The 18,279-nt window shown below is 41.5% G+C and overlaps 1 protein-coding gene across 1 annotated transcript; it reads right to left on the reverse strand.

Annotated features, from left to right (window-relative positions):
* Positions 1–14,644: 14,644 nt before the first annotated feature.
* Prosalpha3T (Proteasome alpha3 subunit, Testis-specific) lies at positions 14,645–15,561 on the reverse strand. Its single transcript, XM_017084046.4, has one exon. It carries the CDS (start codon positions 15,481–15,483, stop codon positions 14,716–14,718), a length of 768 nt encoding a protein of 255 aa, XP_016939535.3. The 5' UTR covers positions 15,484–15,561; the 3' UTR covers positions 14,645–14,715.
* Positions 15,562–18,279: the final 2,718 nt, after the last annotated feature.

Below are 18,279 nucleotides of genomic sequence, written 5' to 3' on the forward strand. Positions count from 1 at the left end.
GCAATCGATTAGATTTCCGTAGACCTCAAAGTAGTGAGTGGTATTTCTTATCAGTTGCCACCACGATCGCTAATCAAACTTTTGGTAGATCACTCAATACACCTAAAAAAAACCTCATGTTCACCGACCTTTAATATAATTTACATTGTGATTAACACGACTTTGGCAATTGAGGAAGAAATCCGGCGGACCCCTTTGAGGCAGGGAAGTAACATCAAACTTGTGACGTCGTCTTTATTTGTGCAAATAGCAATTTCACGCCTTTTTACCGGTATGGTGTTTAAAATATACCGGCTGATTCACTTGATGGGAGTTGGAATCATAAGATAAGAAGCTTTTACCTGGTAAACGCGATCGAAAAGTAATGACAAGTCAGACACTCAGTCAATTACGTTATTTTTAACAATGGTTATATTATCGTAACTAAAAAGAGTTTTAAAAGTTTAGTACACAAAAAAAATATTAAAACCTTAAGATACCGGTGGATATATCAAAATTAATTATTCATTTAAGTTACACCGCCGAAAAGTGACAACTTTTTGGTTTGACCGCATGCTAAATCAGTTTATTAAGAATCCCCCATTTTAAAAATCTATTATTTTTTTAAATAACTTTATATTCAAAGTAAATTTTCTATGGCTTGTGAGTATTTCTATAATTGTTTTATAAAAATAATTACTTAACGAAAACGGTAAATTAACATTTTTTTATGAGAACAAACAAGCTTATTTTTCCGTAGGTATACAAAAATATTAAATGCCAAAAATAATTTAACCTTGGTTGCATAAATTTCGATTACCGTTTGTATAGGCTTAGCGTTTTCACAGACACGTCCTTCGATTATAATCCACCTGTGCAGACTTCATTTTAAGGCAGTTTTTGGGCCAAAATGTAATTTTTATGGCCGACTTGCCTGGCACGTAGATGCGTGTGTTAGCGGAAATTGTTGGCTTGTTGACACGTTTTCAATTATCAGTCAAATGCCGCCGACGAATTCAAATACGAGTACTGAGCCCACTTGCTTTTAGCCAGCCAATAATCCACTTCCATCGGCAAAAATTGATTGGCCTGCATGCGTTCAATCAAATGTGTCACATCTTGACATGTTCGCTCTTCCTTTATTGCCACGAGGCTATTGGATTGGGATTGGGCTATGACAAACCTGCAGCTGCGGAGCGGATGAGTGTGGCACTTGGAAAATATGGGTGCCCTTCGTTGTCGATTTTGGAATGGGCAAAAAAAAGGCATTTTTATAAAGGTCACAGAAAAAGTGCCATGAAAAGTGTTGATGCTTTAGCTCGAAACAATAATAAAATAATTTGTTTATTTCTAGATATTTCTGGTCTTACTCTATTAAGTTATTCAGGTCAGACAGTAATCCCAAGGTTTTTTAAAACACTTAAAAGTATGCAATAGGCAAAAGAAAATGCTCTTTTATAATGAAACCATTGGACTTTGGTATCCAATATATACCGTTGCATACTTTAAGTTACCTTTTAAGTGCTTTTAGTGCGATTACTAACTTATAATTAAAAAGAAGTTAAATATTTTTTGATCAAGACTCAAAATAAATTTGTCCAAGTGTGGTGGACCAAGATATTCGGATTGTGCAATTCCTAATTTATGCCCCACCGAAAATCCAATTAGTGTCGTTGCCGACAAAAGCATAACGAACTCTTGGATCTAAGCCAGCAAGTAAACTTCCTCGGGGGCAACAAGTGACTGGCAGTGGCAGAAAAGCTCGGTTTTGCCTTTTCGCCTTGGCCAAGTTAAGTCAACGATGCAGCAGCAGCCAGGAAATCATTCAGCATTCAACTAAACTACCAGCTCTGCGGTCCTGTGACCGCCAACGATGGCAATACATTTTCCAGGGCCATTTTTTCCATCAGCCGGGTTGCACTTGTTGTTGGAGGCGATGGGGAAGAGGTTGTGGGTCAGGGGATAAATAAGACTAGGGTTGGGTCTCGAGGCTTCCAGGTTCTAAAGGTTTCGAATTCAGACGGTGGCCAATGAGCCGTGGCGACATTAACGCACTTTTAACGACTCTCCGAGGAGGACACGCACACATTTTGTGCGTTCAATAAAAATTGGCAAAACTTGGCTTTCAGTTTTAAGCACTTAAACGCCTCGTTGACGTGGCCACCGCTCATAAAAAAGGGAAAGGAAAAATGGCAATCTGTGGTGGAAGTACAGAAAATGAAAATGAAAAAAGGTGTATGCATATGCGCTTAAAACCGCTACAGATGGCGGCCATTAAGCTCATTACGCGCTGCCATTCTTCATTCCTTTTCTTGGGGAAACAATTTTCCGGGGAAAAATGGCGGGGCACCACAGAAACCACATGTTAGCAGGTCCTCCATCCTGCCATCCCTTTTGGGCCATGTCAATTGCAGCCAGAAGAAATTCATTTTGGCTTGCGGGCAAAGTTAAATTGAATTTTTTCGCCAGAACTCGTTCGGTTCGCCTTCCTTACCCTCGAACCGGCTCAGACAACAGGTTGTGGGGATTTAATAAAATTAGGCACTGACGGAGGCAACGTGGCCATCGTCTAAATAAATACTCCCTGGGGTACAGGGGGACCTAAGCTGCAGCTCACTTAAATCACCAAAAACAAAGTGCAGTAAAAATGTTGGCAACATGAATTAAGTTGTATCGTTTAACGATCGGAACCAAGTTATTCCTCGATTCCAAAATATTTAGAAAACTGCGTATCTTATAGAAAACCCCTAAGAATTTGTGGGACAAATATCTCGACTGAACAAATAATAGTGCGAATTCATTAAATAAGAGATCTCATAAAAATAAATTGAAATAATGATTAATTACATACATAGCATTTTTATACTTCAAACTTGAAAAATATTTCCAATAACCATACAAGTAAGGGGACTGAGCGATTTATTATTTGCCTATCGCACCCTGTTTGCCTAGTCGGATTATGTACACATTTTTTAGCTGCTTTCATTTTGCACAATTGCCAGGGCAACAAATATATATGCTCGTGCATGCAGATTCAGCGTGAACTTTGACACGGCACATGTGGCCCAGGATGTTGCTCCACTCCCTCGCAAATCCCCCATCCTCAACCTTTCAGGACTTGTGTGTTTTATGCCAACTTCGAGCAATTTAATTTAATTACAACGTCTGGTGCCGCTGCTGCCGCTCCGGCATCATCTAATTTCATTTGGAACCGGAGGCCGGGCAACAGTTGCCCCATAAACACTGACACATGATGCCGTGTTTCTGGCCTGGGGTCCTTTCAGGATTCCGGCTCCAGTCCCTACAGCATTTGCATAAGCCTCGATTAAATTTGATCCTGACTTTTGCAGCTTATTCACTGGCATCGATTGGAAATCCAGCAGGCAGTAGAACCGGAAATTGTCAAGGAAATGAAATGGGTTGAATGCCTGGAGTGGTCCCCATTTAATTAAATAACAACAGTCCGTACATATAGTGTTCGGCCTGGGTTCGTTCACATATCACGCGGCAAAAAGTTTCCAATTACGATTTCGTTGGCCGAGTTGTTTGCTACATCCGCATCGAGTGAAAAAACTTTTGCCATGGGGAAAAGTTTGAGCGACCAGAGAGAGCGAATGCTTCTAATGAAAAACCACTTAGGCGGAGACAAAGAAGTCCACTTAGGCTGCAGGACATGTATCCCGCCCTGGTCCCTCTCCCTGTTCCCTAGGAAAATCAGCTTTCTGATGCCGAGAAAACTTTCCTCCGCTGCACATGCATTTTGTAGCGTGCCTAACGATGGAAAAATAGCCAAGGACATGTCCCCAGAAGACATCACGTCTGGGGATTTTCAATTTAATGTGCCTACTTACAGAAATAACAAACTTTTTAGCTGCAAAATGTCACCCAAACAGGTTAAATAACTCAGACTAAGAGCCTTTAGCCCAGTCTCACTGTAAGTATAACGTTTTATGGGCCTACGTGGGCCTGCTCTTAAACTTGTCACAAACATACAACATATGGCTTACAATATGTCACAGGCGTAATGTGACTTTTGTCGCCCATATTATACAATTAAGCGGTTATTTTTATTGCAAAGCTGGACAAATTGGGTTGCAATTAAATTCCGTTTGACCTTGAACGATTTTAATATATATTTAATTCGATTCTTTTCCCTCGCATCCGTTTGCCATCAGTAAAACAAACATCAAAAAGAGAGGAAAAAGCCCACGGCGAAATGGAAAAATGTGGCATAAAGCTCGGGCTTAATTGCCGGAAAAAAGGGTTAATTGCCCGCGTATTTGGATTGTGCATGCCAGGAAATACCCAAGAGCCCTCAGAGCAAACATAAAAAGATTCGTTAATGGAAAACGTTGAAACGGCGTGTCGTGGGATTCGCTGTAGATACATACCACCCCAAAACAATTGAAAATTTCAATATTTCCTCCAAACAAACTCGAAAATTAATTCAGACAGCTCGCTGGGAGCGCTTTAAGCTAGAGCTGCGTTCAAAATGCTGCCTCATAACATTAGCAATCGCCCTTGCCTCAATTTTGAGTGCCTGCAGCGGACTTTACAAGCGCTTGATGCATTTTTTATGTTGCCAGCATTACGGGGCACTCTTCGTGGCCACGAGAAGTGCACTGAACGAAAATACAGTCAAGTATCGTAAGTCGATAGTATATTATTAGACAACAGAATAAGAAAAAAACAAAAATTAAAAAAAAAGTGTTTGCCTATTGGTTGGTGTCGGAAACCCGCATTTGTGTACTACCGAAGAGACCGAATGGAAAATTGTGGCACCCTCCATCAAGGAAGTGCACCATGAAATGTTTTTTAATATGTCAAAAGTAACATTAAAAGAAATCATTTAAAAGTGACTATACTTTGCATAAAAGTCAATCTTCTAACTAACATTTTCTCCCCGTGTTCGTGTATGTGCACAACTTTTATCACTTGTTTGCTTTGCATTTTACGAGCATTTAAATACAATGAGTGCCAAGCGGACAGCTGTTGCATGTGCTTGTTTTCTTTTCGAGGGCGGCGGAGGACACAGTGCAGCATCACGTTTCCCGGGGCAAAGGACAAAAGGCTAAGCAGACATGCTGTAATTTGCCATTTTCCGGCATGAAGCTGGCTAATTAGAGGGAGAGGACGCCGGAAAGGAGTGCCGATTCGAGTCGAATTCGGGACAAGTGTAATTAAATTCAACTCCGCATATTGCTTCTCGCTCGACAAAGTAATGCAATGAACGTTATTTGCCCAGTGCTCGGCTTAAAACTCATTACGCCAAAGTGCCCGCTTTTATGGCTCATTCGAGTCCACTATTGTTCAGTGCTGAAAGCAGCTCATGAATGCCAAGCAGCAAACTGGCAACTATTACTTAATATAGTGAAATATGGAAAATTTATAACCCAGCAAACTCGCACACACAGAGTTCGCAGTTCAAAATGGCAGGAATGGGAGGGTCACGAACATGCTAAACTTTTCCATATTTGAGCTTGAAAACGGAATTTATGTGCTTTCTGTGCTGCGGGCAGGAAAATTCGCCCACTCTCCACATAGTTATGCAGTCAGTTTTGATTACTGTTTGGGAAACACAATATATTAAATAAAAGCGCAAATAAATTGCATTCGAACGATGGTAAAATATGAATGTGGAAATTTATTGTCAGTTGGGAGAGAGTTAGGATGCATTGATAAAAAAGGTGGGACGGGAGAAAAAAACTAATCAAACCAGGGGGGTATTTTCATAAAAAAGATTTTAGCCTCGGGCCGAATATCCAATATTTATATGTGGCTGTGATTTTTGAGATTAAATTATTTTAATTGACATAACCAATGTAAGTTGCATCATTTGTTAGGGAGTATTTACCATCGAAATATATATTTATAAATATCATTTGACTCAAATAGGGGGAAAAAGCACACACATATATTTTAATGAATAGTAATTTAAAGTTATTTTTAACGAAATGCATTTTTCAAAATGCTAAGCGACTTAAAAAAATTATTTTCAACTAGTTATAAGTGGTTTAGTATATTTTAATTGACATAACAAGCTTAACTTTGCGGTTTATCTTCAAAGCAAAATATGAGCTACGGAATTTGCATTAATTAGTTACAACGTTGCTGTGACATATCTACGCCGAAATAAATCCAACATTTAAATTGGCTTAGGATTAGATGAAGCAGAATTTTCTAGCGAGTACCAAAGCCAAACATACGTGTATGCAAATATAAAGAGACCCACTTGACGTTCTCCGACAGAATATATATGCTGATTCCGTTGGGTTGGGCGAAACAAAATGCTAATGGCAGCCAGACAAACATACGGACAGAGAGACACTTTCCCGTGACAGGTAGCACTTTCGGTATGTCAACCCTTTTTATGCATACTTTAAAATTTAACAGCACTTGCTTCATTAATTTCTGAGCACTTTTACGCCCTTTGACTTTGCCACATGACAATGACAATGCCAAAAGCGAATCTGCTTTGGCGTGTGGAATGAGTAAAAGCCAGAAAATCTCAAAATACTTTGGCTTAACCCCTTCATGCCAGCCGCACTGGCTGTCCTGCACAGCTTAACTCTCGAGTCGACTCGACTCAATTTCAGTTTTGTTTACTCTTTTTTTGGCAACTTAATTTGCTCACATTACGTATACGACATGCAGCCTGGCTATGTGAAAACTTTTTGTTTCTGCTGGACCGAAAGGCAAGGAAAAACACGTGAGAATAAGTGTCTCGTCAATGAAATACCCTCGATTGGATTTTGCAGATATCTTGCCAACTTTTTGGGGTCGGGGTATCCGCATTTTAGTACTACTGATGCTAGTGTGTACAAGTGTTTTCTTATTTGTCATTGGATTTATATTTTACACCTTTTTACTCCACCTATATACCCTTGAATTATTCTATTACGTGATATAACAAGAGAATCTGTAGTGCCCCGTCTGCATTGGAATACTTTGCTGTGGTCTCGGTCTGAAGTCCTCGTATTTGGCATTCTGGGAAATTCATTTTGGCTCAGTTGTTTGCCCATTTAACTGCAAGCCACAGCAGCATGTAAATATTGATTTTTTTCCAAGCCTGTCCGCTGCAGAAAAGCCAGCATAGAAATGGAAAGTTGTTTGAGCGATTTGAGGTTTGGACATGAGTGCTGGATTGACATACTGAGCGAGTCGAAGCCAGAAATTAGGGGCACACATATAAATCTTGCAGTTCGACAGTGCGAAAACCATAACCCACACCACACCAAGAGTAGAGCCAAAAGCCAAATGGGATTTGCTGGATGTGAAACTGTGCATTGTAAAACCAATTCGTTTCCATTTGTCCTCGGCGTCACATGCACTCCACACACAGCCGCATGCTCACACAATGCAATTGAACTCTGCCCCTTAACCTCCACTTCCGGTTCCTGTTGGAGAGCCGAAGGAGAATGGGAAGGAGCAGCTCTGATCCTGTTGCTGACAATGCGAGTGACAGTAGGAATGCAAACACAATACACAATACGGCAGCACAAAGGATGAAAGCAGAATGCAGAATGCACACTACGAACACAATACAGGTGGGCTACGGTGGTTAAGGTTCTGATTGAAAAGGGATAATATAGCAACAGTGGGGGACCTTTATTTCGAAGAAATTCTATTTTTAGAATTCTGTTAAATATTCCACAGTGCGAAAAAATGATTATGATATGTTTGACCATTTACAATTATGCTTGGAAATAAATAAATACGTAAAAAAAATAGTTTAAGCATTTTCATTGTTAGAGTACGAAAAATAATTAATGCCATTTTATTTTGCTGTAACTTAGATATTATTTTTATAAACGGTTTTTGAGAGCTTACTTGCATACATTTTATATTAAGTGGTATTAATAAGAAATATTTAAAACTGTAACCTATTTATACAAAGTTTAAGATCCTTAGTTAACCTCTTACCACTGTGCCAGTTCGGAATAAGGAATCGGAGACGGAAGCGCTCAACACTTAACCTGATTGCACTCGGCTCAAAGGATGAGCTTGGATTTGCGGATTCTCCGTGTGGCTGGCCACTGGGGCAACTTTGGGCTTTGGGCATTTCGATTTCGGATAGAGGAACTCGGATAAAGCCTGGTTTAATTGTCCGATTAACACTTTATGACGTGGAGCGGGCCTCCCTCCGCCATTAAAGAACGTATATTTATATATCCAACATTTATATTCGTGCATTTCTCTCGAGTGCAAAAGGGGTGCTATTTTTGTACAAAACATTTTGCAGGAATTGCCGTCGGTCACGACAGCCCCCGCATTTTGTTGTCGTCTGGCTGTTTGGTCAATACTCAATTATGGCACCCCAGTGGGTTCCATATGCTGCAGCTGGCAAAACAGGTCGAAAACAAATTGAAGGCGCAAAGGTTAAACTGCGAATCTGTCACCTGCGAGCTGACACCCCCGAAGTTTTCCACTATTGTGGGGCAAATAAAATGGAAAGCATTTAATGTGGCGTGAAAAAGCTGGGAGCCCCAAATGAATGGAATTCCGATGAATGGAGCTGCGATTTTGAAGACTTCAACTTTGACAGCTGCCAATGAATGCCTGAACAACTCACAGAGCGCGACAATTTTCTTTTTAGCGCCAGAGAAAAATTGACTTTTAATTTTCCACGGTTACTTGGGCAAAATGGAATTCTTTTCAGCGCTGCTTTCCACTTATAAATAAACAAATTGTTGGTCGTCAAACAGCCAGAGTTCCAATTAATATGCAAATGTACACGGGGATAATTAACCAGGTTGATGTTCCCGAACGGTCGTCTTGTTTGCCTGTTTTGCTTCTGGGTTGATGGTGTTCAGCCACCCACCCATCAACCACCAATCTCTATTCACATCCCCAAAAGGACCCGCATTGGCAAAGTCATTACCTTGGCGTCGCTGACAGGACACATTCCTCAAATTCCCGAACGGCCATTAGGCCCTCAATAAAACTGACTCGTTGCCCAACCGATGACATTTCAATAAAGAGATCCGGACCTCAAACAACATTGATTAACAAGCCGTGTGTGTGTTGGAAAATCAAATGGATTAAGGACAGAGATGGGCAGTGACTAGGTACATGGTAACCTAATACCTGTTCTGGACATATCTCTCATCATTATTTGGTCATTTAGTACAACTATAAAAAGCGACTATTTTGGAGGAATATAATGGTTTTGGGGGATACCCTTGAAAGAAAAAGCTGGATGTAAACTAAGAAAATATTTTTTAACACTTGTCCCTTAAGACACCCAAAATGGTATTCTGTAATATCACTTTAAAGTCGTAGCTTGAGCCCAAAAATGTTGAATTACTTTCAAAGTTGATTTTGGAATATGTGTAGGTATATCTTATAGGTAATTAAAATGAGATCCTGTGGCAACACTGCCTGCTGACAATTTCGCTGGGAAAACGAGTGCATTGGGTAAGCACAAAGACAGGCCTGCAAATGCAGTGATAGCAGCGAGAACAATGCCCTCCAATTAGGCAAATTGCAAAGTTGATTAAGTCAGCCACCAGGCTGGGAAATTTCAGGGCCGCTCTCTTTATCCACATGCCCATCAAATAAAGGACCCAGCAATTTCCATTTATTGCACACAATTTCAATTACATCGAGTGCTGCCTGGTTGCCCAAATCGAAGTCGTGACAAATGCCTATTGCGGGATGGATTTACACGGGCCCTAGCCGCAAATGGAAGTCATTTATCAAAAACAAAAGCGCTGACTCGACTGCTTTCACCTGGAGATAAGAAAAGCCCAGAAAGCCCGGAAAGCCCATTCAAGGACCTTTTGTTCGAACTGATGTTGCCATTTTGGGGCGTCTCCTCTTCGTTTGCTGACAGCCGGAGATAAATACGCATATACAGGTCATTTTATTGTCGTCCGTTTTCGGGCTGGGAAATCAGTGTGCTGTGCATATTTAATGGCGTATGCAAATGCAAAGGGTCTCCAAAATGGCTCAAAGGCTTGTATATTTCCGAGTCCAACAATGCCACGAAAACATATTTAACTCGCTCGCATTGTGTCTTGTATCTTCGGTTATCCACCGTTTGTGGGCCGTGCCGAATGTCACAGGAAGCTCCAAACAAGCCACTTGGCCCCGGTTCCTTTCTTCGACTGCCTTAAGGACCCCAATCCGCATTAGACTGCGTAGCTGTCCTAAATCAAATAGCCCATATTTTTGCATGTCACACGACTCGACCTCTTATCGACAGCCTGGCTTTGACCTAGCTCCCTAAAGGAAATATCTTAGAAGGCCCCGTCATGCCTCTCCTTAAATGACAAAATGGCAATTGGGGCACTTTAAATAGTGAATAAATATAATATATCTGACCAGATATATTAAAACGTAGTGACGTTTGTATTATACGAACACAAAGAAAGAGTCTAGGCAACTGGGGGATCGCAGTATATTCATTTTTAAACTTCATCAAATCAAGTGATAGGGAAGCTCCGTCATGGTCTCCTTTCTGCTGGTGCACCCACCAGTTTACCCATCGATAGTTCATTAAGTTTTTAATTTTACAACACATATAATAATGATATTTTTAAGTGATTTCTTGGTCACTCGTTTTTTTTCGGTATTGGGCTCTCTACGTCGGACTTAGCTGATATCCTGGGAGTATTTTGGGCTTGTGTTTTGAAGAACGGCAGGTGTGAAACATTTCATTGCCCCAAAATAACGACCCCAGTGAATTTTCAACGCCCCCTCGGCGGTTGGATATTTATTGTCTAAACGAATCTGCCGGAGTGCTTCAAAATTAATGGCCGTGGCAACTTGAAAGCAGTAAAGGGACCAAGGGGCGGCCTTTAAAACTAAGTTACCTGGCCCATTGGAGCGTTCTTATCGATTGGGTTCGCGCCTTTATTATGAGTTCGGGTGAAAGAGATTGGAGCTGGCCATGCTTTTTCGCTGATTGCACAACCGATGCTGATTGATGGCCCTGGCAAGTTGTCAGTTAGATTAATCGATTGGTCCTGGCTAAGCGAAAAACTTAAAGTGCAGTAAGAAGCGGGTCCTAAGTGCATTTCGACTACATGAAAATCGCATTTGCTTCTTTTGTGGCCAGAGTTAATTTGGTTAAATGCATTCTGGAGGAAAGTTCGGAGAATTTTCGGCTTTAAATTCTCGGGAAAACAGTGAACCCCGGCCATTAATATTAAATGTGCTCAAGAAAGGGGCTCAAATCATGCGCAACTTGAAACAAATTGTTGAGCATTCCGCCAGAAAGCCAGGGTCTCGACCCAAGACAAGGGCAATACGAGTATTTGTATGTGAGCCAAGTCAAGCAAAAGACTGGCAACAAGTAAGCAAACAAACAACAATGTCTTGGATGTGTGCATTAAAAGTCAACGACTCGGCAAATGAATTGCAGGCCCAGGCAAATTAAATTAGCGCAGCAAACTTGATGTCCTTGATGTGGGTGACCCCAAGTCGAAATTATCTTACTGATGGATGTGGATGGGTATCCAGCGAACCCGAAACCCGGCTGACCACTTTATGAGTCGTCGGCCTGACCAACAAAATTTCGCATTAAATATTTAACTCACCTGGGCATAAAATGCGCCTAATGGTAATCAATAATCTTCGTGGGCGTGGGACTTAATTAGCGAAATCCAAGGTTTACTATGCGTAATTTGGTCAGCATACAACTTTATGTTGCTGGCAAATAATTAAAGTTAATTGAACATAACAAAATTAGCGGTAATTTGATAGGTCGACACAAGTTCCATTAAATCTTGTCCTGAAATTTCACATTTAAATGTGAGGCAGTTTCGATTTCACAGTTCAGCATCTGATATAATTGCACGGCCAACCGAGATGTCCTCTAAGCCAACTTTAATGTGTTGCCAAAGACACAAAGAGCGTGGCTAAGAGAGGCCGAAAGAGAGCGAAAGAGCGAGTGTGCGCAAAGGGAACAGATCCTGTCGCTGCTATGCCCCGCCTGCCAGGGCTTACGTTGCGTATACGCAACGCCACGATACTAATACGCCACGTAGTCCCAAGAAGGGGCTAGCCGGACAAAAGACAAAGGACGAAGTACGAAGGACGAAGTGCGGCCAACAGTTTGCGGCATCCAACGCTTTCGAACGGTACTCAAGCGGAAGTGCGAACTACAAACAGCCAAAATCCACAGTCTGGCATTCTTGGGCGTACATAATGCATATATATCCCGATATGTATATAAATAAAACCCCTGGGCACATTGTTCACCCGGCATTATGGAACGTGTCTGGGCATCTCTTGAGTTTTCGGGACCCTCTTGGGTCGCAAGGTGTTTTTCGGAAGCACTACTGGGGCGCTCGCAAATTCAAATCCATAAAAGTGTCATTAGGGTGGCGCATAAAACACAAAAGGTGCGCTCGAAAATTAATTAAAAAGGCAAGCTCAAGTCCGGAATTAATGGTGCACAGGATTTATGCAAGGGGAGCTTGCCTTTTAGAAACATCCTCGCTGAAATATATTTGCCTTAAAAGTGTTTCAATTCATTTGGCAGCCATTGCTGAGGGAATGTTTGCCCAAGTCTAGAGAGGCACTTCGCAGGTTGCTTATATTAGCTATATAAATAGTTGTCTTTCCCGCTCCCTGGCCATAGAATAGAATATTAAATTTGTTGTCGGGACGGGACGAAAAAGGTCCGGCGTTTAATTTGGCACGCAAAAATTAGCAAAAATAGAACTTAAATATTTATGGACCCCGGGACACGTGGGACCATTCAAATTGGGTTGTTACAGGGGCGAGACAATATGGTAAAGTCCTCGAAAAATGGACACGACCACCAGCCCTTGTTTACGTTTCCAGCTTTGTTTGCCCCATAAAACAGCAGCCCCAACGAATGTCAGATTGTCCAAATGAAGTAATACAAGTGTGTGTGCGAGGCAAACACACTCACACCCCCAGTGTCACACACAGATACACATCTACACTCGCAGAGTTGTGGGCAATTAAGCGATGTGCTTAAGCCTGATGAGGTTTTCAGCGCGAGATAAATATCAGAGCAATAAAAGAAAGCAGCCCGACCACATTTGTCAGTCAGGCCGAGTTAATAGTACACTTGGAGAAATTGTTTAACATTCTAGGGGCAATCCAGCTTTATTTTCTTCATGTTTAAAGTTTTGGCTCTTATAACCACAAAAGTATTTCAAGCCAGCTTCAATGACCTTTAGTCAAACATGTTGCTCATGCTATGGTAAGATGAAAGGTACGAAAATATCATATATGGGTTTCATAACAAATATAAATATAACCTTACGAAATAATCTCTGTATTTATGTTGTTCCAATTTGTAGCTATTTTTTTCTGTGTCTCAAAATATATACATGTTTTGTGGGTCTGTCGAGGGTAATAATTGCGTAGGCATATTACAGTTATTTTGTGAAGTAGACGAAAGTATGAGATTAAATTGATTACACTCCGGTGGTTTGGGTGTGTATTTAAGGGGGATTTCGCTGATTACTAGGCTCAATTCCATTTGGGCTTACACGTACATATACGTTAAGTATAGGGTTATTCGCCACCTGTTGCATTGAGACCCTGCGAATTTCTTCGAAAGAACTTCTGCAAACTCAGGGCCGACATTAAATTCCCCAGCGAGTGGCGTTTCATTAGGAGCTAAACATAAATTAGCTTTTAAGTCGATGTTAGTTGTATTTGTCTGCTGTCTGTTGCCTTTGTTTAAAGTTCAAAAAGCGTGAAATGCTAACAAGTTAATTGAAATTCCTGCAGCGTTTCACGTGCGATTGTTTGCTCTCACAGGACACAACAAGAAAATGAAAGCTCGCCCCAAAGGAAAGCATTTCTTTTCTTTTTTCAGCTGGCTTGACTTTTTTTTCTTTTTAGCCTCTTGCCATTTCCCTTGGCTGAGCAAACACTTAGCTGGTGTGAAAAAATGTAGACAAGTGTAAATTTATATTCCCTTCTGCGGGAAAAGGGGGCCTTGGCCACTTAGTGCTGCTCGCCGGGAAATATGAGAGCACAGTGTATAACTTTGACGTGGGCCATAAAGGAATTTAAATATTTCTTCGGGAGAAAAGCTATTTGCATTGTTTATTCAGCGTGGCTTCAAACGGACAGGTATCTGCTCTGTTTTCAGTTTTCCAGGTGTGCGGAAAGTCACAGAAACTACCAAGTTTATTGCACATGAGAGCACAATTTTTGCAAAAGCAAATAGAGAACTAGTGCTATAAAGGAAGTCCAGATGTAGCATTTATAATACCAAAGTTACTACTATTTCCTCTCCCTTTTGGTTCCATTTTAGCTGCCTGGGATTTACATATTTCACATAATGTGTATATAAATAAACCGTAGAACCGCTAAAAGCCACACCGCATCAAAATGGCCTCCGGGAATTGCGTCAAAATGGGAATGTGTGGCCGCATTTTCATGAATCTCTATTGGTTTCGGCTTTTCCGCACACTGAACCAAAAGTATGAGCAACAAAAATGTGTTTATTTAGTTAGGTTATGCTTTTCCCACAGCCATAAAACATCTCAAAGTTAGTAATAATTTGGGCATAAAATATGGGATATAAAAGGAAAAGCTATTTCTTGCTTTGCCTCTGTCTTTAACTCTTTTTTGCAGAACCAGAAATACAGTGGTGTTCAAATTAAGAACAGTAGTTGATGGTAATTTGAAATCCAAATTTTCAGAAATAAATCAATCATTGCTTACCGTTTATAATTTATTTAAGCTACTTTATAACCAAAAACAGGTCTTAGAAAACATAAATGTAACTGAAAAGAACTATGGGTAACAGAACGTTCGTTTAGCGGCCTGAGCTTGTACCTTGTTGTATTTCTCGATCCGTTTCTGGATCTCAGTTGTATCCAGAACTTTGCAGCTGGTATAGTTATCAATGCGTTCCAGAGTGGCCATTTCCAACTTGGAGGCGCTGAACCCATCCAAAGTCATGGCCAACACCTTGATGGCCACATCCTTGGCGTCCTCAAGTGTGGGATTCAGGTATTCCTTGGGGAAGAGTTCCTGCTGTAGCATTCCCTTGGCCCCTCCGGATTTCCGGCCAATGCAGGTGGCCTTCCAGCCACTGTAGTTTCCACTGGGATCAGACTGGTATAGCTGGAACCCGAAGCGGGTGTCCCAGCCCATGTAAAGCAGGGATACGCCGAAGGGCCGCTTGCCACCATATTGCGTATACGCCTGCTTGACGTCGCACAGATTGGAGACCAGCTGCTCGCAGGGAATCACCTCACCATAGGTAGAGATATATCGCTGGGCGATCAGGCGCAGCTCGCTGGTCAGCACATTTCCATCCGCCGTGTTGCCCGTGGCACAACAGGCCATGTCCGCGTTCAAACGGCAGATCTTGTAAGCGGGAATACTGGAGTCCAAAAGCTTGTTGGTGATCCGCTCGGTGGCCAAGAGGACGCCATTCCTGGCCAGGATGCCCAGGCAGGTGCCCGACTGCGAAGCGGCCTCCATGGCGTATTCCACCTGGTAGAGACGGCCCTCCGGCGAAAAGATCGTGGTTCGGGAATCGTAGAGACGTGCCATCTTATCTTAATATATAAAATATAAACGTATGTATTGTTTTTGTTTGTGACTTGCTGATCGATAATTGTACTAAAGACCTGAGAGTGCCTACATACTAGATAATCGAGACTACAGAAAATATTTTCTATATAATTATTATTATTAACCTAGAGGAAAATAGTTTCAACTATAATAATTTACATAATACAATAGTTCCTTTATTTTTTAAAACATGTAATGAAGTGTCTAACATAACTCCTTATGCAAGGGCCAGCCAATATTTTTTTGAATCCGTCTGTTTTGCATTTCCCTGAAGTTAAGAGTACAAAATGTTGTTCAAACATAAAGTTGAAGCCCCCATCTACTTTTCCATTCCCTTTAACCATCGTTTATTCTCATTTCCCGCAGTGAAAAGTGTATGTGGCTTTGGGGATTATTGCACAAAGCGCATAAACTTATTAAATATGCAAAATCTCGCTTATTTTTTCTGCGGCGAATGAAACGGCTCGGCTGTCAGTAGCAAAAATTTGGGGCTCTGGCCCGGCTCTGGGTTATGATAAATGATTTGCCAGCGGGGAGGCATAAATTATGTACGGGGCCAAAGGTCAAAGGTATTCCAATGCCTAGGGGTCCCTGTGCCTTCATTAATGTCAAACTCCAGGCCCTTGCTGAATGCTCTGTCGGTTTTCCAATTGACTGCAGTCGGCAAACTATCTTAATTAGTTTCTCGCTGGCCAAAAGTTTATTCAACCTCTGGATTTCCCTGGAAGAAAGCCCGAAAGGGATTTCGTGCTCGTGGAGTATAAAATCGATGATCCATATTATGATCCCGATAGGTGATTAGGTAATGGTGATGGGTCTGTCTGGACGCACCCAGAAAGCTGAAAGGAGGCCACTCCCTGGAAAAACCGGGGAATGGGAGTGGGGTTGCGAATGGGTGGTCTTAAGTGGAGTGCGCCAAGTCGATTGGAAAGCAATTCGCTTGCCCTTGCCATGCATAAAATATGAGGCAACCAGGGGCCATAACTCAATTTGCTGCTACATGCATCCTCGCTCCATCTCTGAAGCTGAAATCCTCGCATCATCATCAAATCGAAATCGGTATCCGAATAAAAATAAAATGCCTGTCCCGTCTGCAATTTGGTTTAGTTCAAAAGCCCATCAAACTCATTACGTAGCATTCAGGCCTGACCATTTGGGCCACATATTCCCCCACTATGGCCTGTTTTTTTCAGCTGCTCTCCTCTTTGTTTATTTTTTGACAGACGAATCCCCGAACGTGGAGCGTATGTGACAGAGGATTTAGCACTCAGCGCCAGCTGGACTCAAATCAGCAGAAAAAAGAGGAGAACAGGACGGTTATGGCTGATTATGATGCCCCTCTTGTATAACACATACGGCATATGAAATATGAACGAGTGAGTGGAGCTCAGCCGGAAACGACCCTCATCAATATGGATTTTATGATGGACATGTGGGCACCGTGAGTCGCCGTGTGAGTCCCCGTCCGAGTTGAGTTTGTTAAATTAATTGCATAAATAATTTACATAGTAATTACACGCATTCCCACTCGAAAGAAGAGGTGCAGTCCCCTCCCCTCCCCGTTTGCATATAAATCAAAATGCTAATGCAATCGAGTCGAGATTTGCATTTTACGTAATCTTGCAAATTCGTAATTACGTAATGCCACAAGCTGATTGCCAGTCGCAGTCGATGAGCTTTAATTGCGTTTCCGTTTCCGTTCTGCTGACTCATCGAATTTGAGCCCCAACCTTTTTAGAGAAGTACCCCGACTTTGCTTCCGGATGCCAGGAAAGGTGGGTTTCGATTTAAGAAATGGGGAAATTATAGGGTAAACTATAAGTGGAAAGGTTTAGGCTGAAAAGGAAGTCAGAAAGCCATTTTTTATTTGACTCGCATTCAAAAATAAGAAATGCAATATGTCTAATGAGCAAGTAGGGACAAAACGTTAAAATACATACACCTACAAAAAAACCACACACTTTAAAATACATTACAAAAGATTTATTATACCCGTTACTCGTAAAGTAAAAGGGTATACTAGATTCGTCGGAAAGTATGTAACAGGCAGAAGGAAGCGTTTCCGACCCCATAAAGTATATATATTCTTGATCAGGATCACTAGCCGAGTCGATCTAGCCATGTCCGTCTGTCCGTCTGTCCGTCTGTCCGGATGAACGCTGAGATCTCGGAAACTATGGGAGCTAGGCTATTGAGATTTGGCGTGCAGATTCCTGAGCTTCCTACGCAGCGCAAGTTTGTTTCAGTAGACTGCCACGCCCACTCTAACGCCCACAAACCGCCCAAAACTGTGGCTCCTACAGTTTTGATGCTAGATAGAAAATTTTAACTGAAATGTAATGTTCTCATCAATACCTATCGATTGACCCAAAAAAAAATTTGCCACGCCCACTTTAACGCCCACAAACCGCAAAACCCTGTGACGCCCACAATTTTCATGCTAGATAAAAAATTTTAACTGAAATGTATTGGTCTCGTCAATACCTATCGATTGATCCAAAAAAAAATTTGCCACGCCCACTCTAACGCCCATAACGCTTAAATCTGTATACCGCCGGTAGGTGGCGCATTTTAATCTCGCTTTGCTGCTTGCATATCTCCATTTAGCTGAGTAACGGGTATCTGATAGTCGAGGTACTCGACTATAGCGTTCTCCCTTGTTTATTTTATAAAAACTTCACTTTTGAATTTATTGACTAAATAAGAAGCCGGTTGTATATATTATAGGTAGTCATAACAGAGCACTTAAATCTGGCATCATTCAAAACAAAACGA

Source organism: Drosophila suzukii, chromosome 3, assembly GCF_043229965.1.
Source record: "Drosophila suzukii chromosome 3, CBGP_Dsuzu_IsoJpt1.0, whole genome shotgun sequence".
NCBI lineage: Eukaryota > Metazoa > Arthropoda > Insecta > Diptera > Drosophilidae > Drosophila > Drosophila suzukii.